This window comes from Malaclemys terrapin, chromosome 1 (genome assembly GCF_027887155.1).
Source record: "Malaclemys terrapin pileata isolate rMalTer1 chromosome 1, rMalTer1.hap1, whole genome shotgun sequence".
Lineage (NCBI taxonomy): Eukaryota > Metazoa > Chordata > Testudines > Emydidae > Malaclemys > Malaclemys terrapin.
This window is the reverse complement of record NC_071505.1, coordinates 348,936,589-348,946,548: the sequence shown is the minus strand read 5'-3', so window position 1 is coordinate 348,946,548 and position 9,960 is coordinate 348,936,589. Positions and strand designations below refer to the sequence as shown.

The 9,960-nt window shown below is 45.3% G+C and overlaps 1 protein-coding gene across 1 annotated transcript; it reads left to right on the top strand.

Annotated features, from left to right (window-relative positions):
* Nucleotides 1-3,248: 3,248 nt before the first annotated feature.
* On the top strand, nucleotides 3,249-9,151 carry LOC128830219 (olfactory receptor 51G2-like). The gene is made up of 2 exons (XM_054016006.1): nucleotides 3,249-3,318; nucleotides 7,969-9,151. Exon 2 carries the CDS (start codon nucleotides 8,009-8,011, stop codon nucleotides 8,942-8,944), a length of 936 nt encoding a protein of 311 aa, XP_053871981.1. The 5' UTR covers nucleotides 3,249-3,318; nucleotides 7,969-8,008; the 3' UTR covers nucleotides 8,945-9,151.
* The last annotated feature ends 809 nt before the right edge of the window (nucleotides 9,152-9,960 follow it).

Genomic DNA, 9,960 nt, shown 5'->3' with positions numbered 1-9,960 from the left:
CCCTCCCCCCACAAAGTCAATGATACTTAGGTGTTTTATATCATTTTGCTTGGTAATTCATTTTGTTCTGTCTGCTATTATTTGGAACCACTTAAATCCTATTTTCTGTATTTAATAAAATCACTTTTTACTTATTAATTAACTCAGAGTATGTAGTAATACCTGGGGGGTGTCAAACAGCTGTGCATATCTCTCTATCAGTGCTATAGAGGGTGAACAATTTATGAGTTTACCCTGCATAAGCTTTATACAGGATAAAATGGATTTATTTGGGATTTGGACCCCACTGGGAGCTGGGCATCTGAGTGTTAGAGACAGGAACACTTCTTAAGCTGTTTTCAGTTAAGCCTGCAGCTTTTAGGGGACGTGGTTCAAACATGGTTCTGGGTCTGCAGCAGGTTAGCATGTCTGGCTCAAACCAGGCAGGGCACTGAAGTCCCAAGCTGCCAGAGGAAACAGGCTCAGGGGTAGTTTCTGCACATCGGTTGGCAGCCCCAAGGGGTTTTCTGTGATCCAACCCATCACAATAATAAGCACAAATTTACCCTGTGCAAACCCCACAACTGGCGGCTGCAGCTGCACCAGGGGAAGCTTAGCCTGTCCTGGCATTTTATATTCACCACCTATTGTTCCCAATATTCAGTTAGCTTTTCTTTTGATTGCCTCTGCACATTGAGTGGATGTTTTCAGAGAACTATGCACAATGACTCCAAGATCTCTTTCTTGAGTGGTAACCGCTAATTTGGAACCATCATTTTGTATGTACAGATGGAATTATATGTTTCCAATATGCATTACTTTGTATTTGTCAACAACAAAAATGTGTTCCCCAGTCACCAAGTTTTTTGAGATCCCTTTGCAACTCATCACAGTCTACTTTGGAGTTAAGTATATTGAATAATTTTGTCTCATCTGCAAATTTTGCCATCTCATTGTTTACCCCTTTTTCCAGATCATTTATGAATATGTGGAACCGCAGTCATCCCAGTATAGAACCCTGTGAGGGAGGGATAGTGCAGTGGTTTGAGCATTGGCCTGCTAAACCCAGCATTGTGAGATCAATCCTTAAGGGGGCCATTTAGGAATCTGGTGCAAAAATTTGTTTGCGGATTGGTCCCCCTGTAAGCAGGGGGTTGGACTAGATGACCTTCTGAGGTCCCTTCCAATCCTGATATTCTGTGACATCATTAGCTACCCCTCTCAATTCTAAAAGTGACCATTTATTCCTACTCTTTGTTTCCTATCTTCTAACCAGTTACTGAGCCAGGAGAGAACCATCCTTCTTTACCCCATGACTGCTTACATTTCTCAAGAGCCTTTGTTGTGGGATCTTGTCAACTGCTTTCTGAAAGTCTAAGTACACTATATGCCCTGGGTCATCCTTGTCGACCTGCTCAATGAATTTTAATAGACTGATGAGGCATAATTTCCCTTTGCAAAAGCCGTGCTGATTCTTCCACAACAAATCATGTTCATCAATGTGTCTGTTCTTTACTATAGTTTCAACCAGTTTTCCTTGTACTGAAGCTAGGATTACAGGCCTGTAATTGCTGGGATCACCTCTGGAACCTTTTTTAAATATCAGTATCACATTAGCTATTTGCCAGTCATCTGGTAGAGAAGCTGATTTAAGTGATAGGTTACACAGCACAGTTAGTTGTTCTGCGATTTGATATTTGAATTCCTGCAAATCTCTTGGGTGAATATCATCTGCTCCTAGTGACTTTTACTGTTTAATTGATCAGTTTCTGTAAAAACTCTGTGGTGGGTTGTCCCCCCCGCCAGGGTGCAATCTGGGAGCTGATGGAACTGCTGAGACCCCATCAATTCAGCTGGGCTGGCCTCTCTCACACTGCTCTGCTGGCCTCTCCATGCAATATTGTTACCCAACAAGAGAGCAGATGACGCCACACACCCAACTGAGCTACCTGAGTGTTTTATTACTAAGCCACTCAAGGACAAACAGGAGACAACAGCCAATTTCCCAGCTTCCCAGCCTTGCACCCGGATTTATACCATCTTGCACTGCACATAGATCTGTACAATGCAAGCTCATTAATATAGGTCACTTTCCACTCAACCTGGGATAGATGGGCAATGGTTTTGTTTACAGACCTGAGACTTTCGATCCCCAAGAGAAATTGGAGGCTTTTCATCTGCCTCTCCCTCATAACGTAATGAAGGATGCACTGACGGGATCTGTGGCTGCACTCTGGGTATAGAAAGGTCAATACCTCCTGACCAGTCTATGACTGGGGTATTGTGCCCATCAGCTACTCTAACCAGCCTTCCCAGCTCTGTGCAGCCCCCTCCACCCAGTACAACGCCCCTTCAGCAGATCCTGTGGGCAGTGGCTAGTGTGACAGATCCAGGTAGCACATCTCTGATGAACCTGTGCTAGCCAGGAGCTGGAGCGGGTCCTAGAGCAGTTGTGGAGGCAGAGGGATTGTGGGTGGGGGGCCTAGATAGCAGTGGATCACTGAGATCTGTGCCTCACTTTGGGGACCCTGGATCCTGGGGCAATCTGTTATGCCTCAGGGAGAATTGCAGGACTGGAAGGGATTTCAAGAGGTCATCAAGTCCAGACTCCTGTGATCATGGAAGATCTAAGTATTATCTAGACTATTCCTGACAGGTGTCTGTTTAACCTGCTCTTAAAAATTACAATGATGTAGTTTCTATAACCTCCACGGGCAATTTATTCCAGCACTTAACCACCCTAGCAGAGAAGAAGTTTATATCCTACTGGAAAGATTCAAGGAAATTTCCAAGTATGCAGCCTTGTAGAATCTCCCTTTCCTAGCTTGCACTCTGGGTGTGTAATGCAGGACAGGGGGCTGTCTGGGAGAAATCTGATCCTCTATTATTGATTATTATTATTATTACTATTACTTATTTCAGCAAGATCACAGCTGTGACAGCATCATCGTTACTACTCAGCTGCACCCAAGGTAGCCCTGTGACTAATCAGAACAATACGAACAGTGATGAGAAGCCCGGATTCCAGGAATAGACCCTGCAGGAGGGCTGGTGCTGAAGTCCTGTTGGGTAGCATCACTGTGCATCCCCTGTGATTTTGTCTCCTGCAGTTTGCCACTGACTGTGACGGGGTTAAAGCTGGTGCACACGAAGCTGAGCAGCTGAGATTCCCTGATGGCTGAGTGGATCCCAGGGGAATGTGCAAACATGCTTCATAAAGACAGTTCCCTCCCTATCTGAACAGACACTGCCTGCTGCCTGTGCTACCTCTTCGATGACACCTTGTACTTTAGGATGAAGACCTCTGGTGTCAGCGGCTCCCCTTCTAGCAGGTATTGGGTACGTTGGCAGGTTTCATTATCTTTAAAATGCAAAGTGATGTGTAAAGGCTGCAAGCTGTTTCCATTTGCAGTGGTTCTGTGCAGCGGCAGAGGACTCAGCTGGGCTGTCAGAGTGACTCAGTGATGGGCTGGTGGGCTGGTAGCACTGGGGAGCTTGGAAACCCCTCCACTGCACCTGCCCTTGGTCCTCAGGGGGTTATTGAAGCTGCACACAAATCTGACATTCCAAGAGAGCTTGGAGTGTTAAAAAACCGCAATATCCCAAATGAGGTTTTCTCAGTGGGTCCCATTTCTGGAGGTGCAATGTGCACTGGGCACAATCCTGCCAGGGACTGAGTGAAAGGAGACCCTCAGGAATATCAGTTAATAGTTCAGAAATTGCCACAGGTTTATTTGCTGCTGGAAATTTAATCAGCAAATCCATTTTTAAAGGTTTTATTATTTGGGTCGATTATGAATGTAGGTATTCAGAGCTGTGTTGCTCTGTGGTAACAGGTCAGAAAGGGGATATTTCTGTTTCCTGAATGGCTGAGGGCTCTAGCATCTCTGCTCTTTAGATACCACTAAGAGTTACAGGACTAAGTGGCATCTCACCCCCCTCCCTAGTCTCCAAGTGCCAGATGTCAGGGAAAGTTACCTTCCCTCCCATGGGGTAGAATCTCTCGATCCTCCCACCCTCAGACAGCGTCCTGTGGTTCTTCCCTTTGGGAGTCTGTGACTAGTGGTGTGATGAGTGATGAGCCAGCCATCCCGAACAAACTACTCTTTAATCTGAACAGTGGGAATAAAAGCGAAACATGGGAGAATTAAAGGGTTTTCAAACAACAGTCTGTACACGTCTCTGACCCTAAGTCCTCCCAATCTGAAAGGGACCCAGGCAGGCCGAGGCACTCAGACATTCCCCAGAGGTGTCTGTGCCTGTCAGCATGAAGAGCTTCTCACAGCAGCTGACCCAGCTCTGGACAGACTCCCTGATCTGGCAAAACAAGCTGTGTGATGTGACTGGAGCCCAGAAATAGGCTCTTTCCAGTAGCTCTGGTGATGTCTCTCAACCTCCCTGAAGTGCTGACTGAGCGATGGCTTTTCCTGAGCTGTTGCTTCCCTTCCTGCTTGTTTTCCAGCATTAAATAGCATTCCTGCTATTAAACTGAGAAGAGCCACAATGGTTTCAGCCAATACAGCCATAACGTCAGCATCCCAATAGTTAACCCAATATAGCTCTACAGCAAACATCCCCACAACTGGGTTTAACATGTCCATATATTATGGCAGCTCAGCTCCATGTCTGACAGTATGCCATTCCCGGGTGCTAGGGATGTTATGAATACAGGACATAGAGAGAGAGAGTGAAAAAAAAAAAAAACGTAGAGAGAGAGAGCAATATACTTTCCCATGTGAAATGAGGTTCCATTACCATGAATACTCATGCATTTGACTTTGAAATCCACTTCCCGCAAACCCTCATCATGCCTGAATAACAGGTGCTGGGGTTACTATGTACAAGAGAGTGATAGCTCAGGGAATGAATATTTTCTATACGGACCCCAATGCCTGTTACCACTCCGGATACAGGCCACAGACTGACAGAACAGAACCTGAGGAGAACCAGTCAGCTATTAACCCAGGGACAGAGGAACTACTAGACTTTTCTTTGCTGACCAGCGACTGATTGAGGGCTGTGATGCTGCAATCTGTTCTGGTTCTGAAGAAATCCAGATGACAGAGGCTACATTTTAATTCCCACTCTAACTTGAGAAATCATCTCTGAAAGATGAGGCAAAAGATTTTAAGTCATACAATCATAGAATCATAGGGTTGGAAGACCCCTCAGGAGGTCATCCATTCCAATCACCTGCTCAAAGCAGGACCAATCCCCAGCTAAATCATCCCAGCCAGGGCTTTGTCAAGCCTGATCTTAAAAACCTTTCAGGAAGGAGATTCCACGACCTCCTAGGTAACCCATTCCAGTGCTTCACCACCCTCCTAGTGAAATAGTGTTTCCTAATATCCAACCTGGACCTCCCCCACTGAAACTTGAGACCATTGCTCCTTGTTATGTCATCTGCCACCACTGAGAACAGCCGAGCTCCATCCTCTTTGGAACCCCCCACCCTTTAGATAGTTGAAGGCTGCTATCAAATCCCCTCTCATTCTTCTCTTCTGCAGACTAAATAACCCAAGTTCCCTCAGCCACTCCTCGTAAGTCATGTGCCCCAGCCCTCTAATCATTTTTGTTGCCCTCTATCACTTCTCTATCCTGAGAAATCATCTCTGAAAGAAGATCAGAGTGAAATAATAGCTTCACATTTGTGTACTAAACTACAGATGTGTAAATGTTATGCCAAGACTTTTCATTGTAATACAAATATTACAAATCAAAATTTCATCTCATGCAGGTATATCAAAATCCAGCACCTAACTTCTTGGAATCTGTTTACTAATTAATGGTTTTAGAAACTATTTCAGAAGTACTCCAAATACTGTTTGCAATGGTTTGTGTTATTAACTCTATGTTCACTGAGCAGTTGTATGATACTGTCTCCTGATAATCGACCAAAAGCTGTTTCTAACACTTATATTCAGGGTTGTGCACTCAATCACTCTGCAATACCTTTTAAAGAAGGCCTAAGAGAACCGAACTGCTGGTCAGTGTTTCAGCAAAGAAGCAAAGAGTAGAGCTAAGGTGCGGGAAAGGGGAGTGTAGTAAGGGTTTTATGTAATTTACACCTATCATCTCGTACATGAGCATGGCTAATGTCACTTGCACCCTCAACTGGATATCAGTGTAAACCTAGTGTTTGCACTATTCACCCATTTGTGACGCCAACCCCTTCCCTGCCATTCTGATTATGTTAGCTTGTAACTTGCCAAATATCTACAGACCCTTGCACGGGGAGAGGATACAGAAACTGTGAGGATTAAAAGAAGCCTGTAGGATGATCAGACTCTCTGGAATCAGTCAACATTGGCCAGGCAAAACACTTCAGCTTCTCTTGGAGGGATTCCTCTATGTTAGAGTGTTGCAGTTGAAGTCATTATTACTGAATTAAGAAACTGGCCCTAAGAATTTATCCCTCTACTGCAAAGAGACAGTGGCATAATATAGAACCTGAGGCGTGGAGAAAATAATATATATGTATATATAAAAATTAGATAAGAAAACCATGGGTGGTGGTAAACCCACATTTGGGGCAGGCAAACCCCCAGCTCCACCCTTTCCACCCGAGGCCCTACCCCTTCCATGGAGCCAAGCCAGCCCTCCACCGCAGCAACAGGCCATGCCCCAGACTAGTACCCCCAGCCCCGAAGAACCCCAACCTCCCCAGCCTCCCCCCGCCCCAGTGTGCGGCACAGCCCCAGCCTTTCCAGCCCTGGTGCGCGGGGGCTGGGCAGCCATGTGGACCCAGCCACCAGCCCCAGCACCAGACCAAGAGCAACCTGCCTTCCCTTGCCTTCTTACCCTCCGCCCATGAAGGAGACACATTAACAAATAGCTTCAATGCAGGACAGATAAATACAATGACTGTTTTCTCTATGCACTTGCCATGTGTTTACACACATGTCATGGTACAATGGGCCACTCTCCAAAATGGAGGGCAAGAAAGGGTGTCAGTGAAAAGGTCACAACTGTAAAATCACACAGTGCTCAAGTAGGTTGTGGAACTCCCAACCACATGATATTGTTAGGCAAAAATATTCCCCCCCCCACCAAGAATCAGGCAAGCACAGACAATACTGAAAGGAGTTTATTCATGGTACCGGGAAGACTCAAAAGCAGCTTCAAAAATATGGTGTCATAGGGGCCAGTTATATACATTTTCTTATTAATTCATTTGCATTTATTTGTACATACCGAGACAGACATTGTTACTAATCAAGAGAGAACCCTGAACAGAGATAAAAATAGGAACAGTATGTCCATAAAGAGGTTATCCTAATTGCATCAAAAGTTTATGACTACTTTGTGGAAGAAGGAGGCGTGCTGGGGGTGTAGCGATGAGTGCTTACAGATATCCGGTGGGCTGTGAAGGGAGGGTTTGTTCTGTTCCAAGAGCTGAGTTATTAAGCGGGCATTGACCATATAAGCTTATCAATTGTTTACAATTGTCAGTGTCCTTGCTACTAAATGCTTCTAAAGCATTTCTGCTTGTTCTGAGTTTTCTATCTTAGCTGTTAGCTACATTTTAACTTTTGCCTAGCAATATCAATGGGCCCAAGAGCTTAACAGGTTTCAAACAGGGACTGGATGTTTATATGGGTAAGCAGAAAATCCAGTTACAGTAGTAAGGACTAAACAAAAAAGCTCTTAGACGGTATCTAAACCTTCCTAATTTATACTACAATATATGTCTAATGAGTGGATCTTGGGGAGAAAATTTCCTTGGGAGCAGGTTATCTCATAGTTGCCAATTTCAGAGCTTCTTTCACCTTCTTCTAAACCATCTGATACTAGGTATTAGATACCAGGCAAGATGGACTACAGGTCTGACCTAGTCTGGCACTGCCTATGTTCCTATCGATGGTATAAATCCAAGACCATGCTTTAGCTTATCTTCCTTGAGCTCCCGGGAATCTCTAGACTTGCACTGAGATCAGAAAGATGTCTCGTTAAATATCATCTATTCTCATTTGTTTTTCTTTCTTTCAGGAAGGATATTTCAAAACTCCTTAGACATGTTCAGTACATTATGTCAGCTGTCAATGACACCGAATTCAGCTCTGCAGTGTTCCTTCTCACCGGGATACCTGGGCAGGAAGACGTCCATCTCTGGATCTCTATCCCCTTCTGCTTAGTGTATATTATTTCAATAGTAGGAAATTCAGTCATTCTGTTCATTATAAAAACAGACTTGAGCCTCCATGTGCCCATGTACATTTTCCTTTACATGTTGGCCGTCACAGACCTTGCCTTATCGATAACCACCATGCCTACAACACTGGCTATATTCTTGTTTAACTCTAGGGAGATCAGTCTGGATGCTTGTTTTGCCCAATTGTTCTTCATTCACTCACTTTCATTCATTGAATCATCGGTACTCCTGTTGATGGCCTTTGATCGATTCGTTGCTATCTGTAACCCACTGAGATATGCTTCTATCTTAACCCTGCCGAGAATTGGAAAGATGGGACTGGTGTTTTTGCTAAGAGGGGTGTCTTTAATTATACCACTCCCCTTTCTTCTTAAACGGTACCAATATTGTCGAGACAATGTCCTCTCCCATTGCTACTGCCTGCACCAGGACGTTATTAAGACAGCTTGTTCAGACATCACAGTCAACTATATCTATGGCTTCTTTCTTACAGTCACCGTGGTGGGGTTGGATTCACTGTTCATCTTCCTCTCATATGTGATGATCCTCAAAACAGTGGTGAAAGTTGCATCCCACAGGGAGTGCCTTAGGGCCCTGAACACATGTGTCTCCCACCTCTGTGCTGTCCTGTTCTTCTACACGCCACGGATTGGCTTGGGTGTGATACACAGATTTGTGAAGGACTCTCCTCCGTTGCTCAACCTTCTCCTGGGCTACATCTCTGTGTTTGTCCCGCCACTTGTGAACCCAATTGTGTACAGTGTAAAAAGCAAACACCTTCGAGCGAGGATAATCAGGGTGTTCTTCAAGTGAAGGGTCAGTTCATCACTTGGCTCCAGCCCCAGTGACATGGGAGATGAAAAACACGGGCCACAACCATCCATTCTATTCAGGACCTTACATCCGAGATGACATGATCTACTGAACTCCACTCTGTAAAGAGAGGTTCAGACCGGGTATAAGGCCTGGAAGAATGGGAGAGGGGCTGGTGAGGGAGGCTAGAACACTGGGGGAAGGAGACCAAGGCAGGTAGCAGCTTTTACAATGTGTCTGTGTTCCTGGAGAGCCAGGGGACCAATGTGATGTTTGCTTATAAAGAGCTGTATCCTTGCCTGCTCCGACCTCAGAATTCCTCTTGAAGGAGTCAATAAGGAGAAAGGAGGTGGATGTTGTTTCCTATTACACCTGGCCTGTCCCTGTTCTGTCTCTGGTTAAACATCCATGAGCCAGGGAAAAAACTGAGAGCTGTTCTTCAGTTCCGGTCCTCGCCCTTCCTGAGCGCTCTGGGTACTACCTGATCCGTGAGCGCTGCAACAGCTGTGCTCAGCATCTATTTAAGTGACACAGTCACCCCCCTTTCCCTCTGCCTTCAGCCAGGTGCATGTGACTGAGTCCTGTCAGAGATATGATCAAAGCAGGAGCCCCAGGTGCTGTCACTTAGGCAGCTCCTCCCTCATTGATGACTGCACACTGCGTACCTGATGAGTCCACCCGTATCTGACTGTAATGCCACTGAGGCAGAGGAGTGCTGCGTGTGTTATTAGGAAATGGGGAAACCTTTGTGAATTAGGGATCCTATACAGGAAGGATGGGCTCCACCTAAGCCAAAATGGAACCAGATTGCTGGCGCTTAACATTAAGAAGGTTTTAGAGGAGTTTTTAAACTAAGGGCTGGGGGAAAGGTGACAAGAGTAGAGGAGCATGTAGTTTGGACAGCGACATCCATTAGGGAGGATAGACTAATGGAGATTCTCTATGTCTCAGTAAGGAGAAGAGGATGGAAGATGATAAAATACAGCTAGGCTCTTTTAAGAAACAATCAAATACAT

Bases quoted from the DNA above. Each gene is read 5' to 3' on its own strand.
- LOC128830219 (XM_054016006.1), top strand. From the start codon at position 8,009: ATGTCAGCTGTCAATGACACCGAATTCAGCTCTGCAGTGTTCCTTCTC.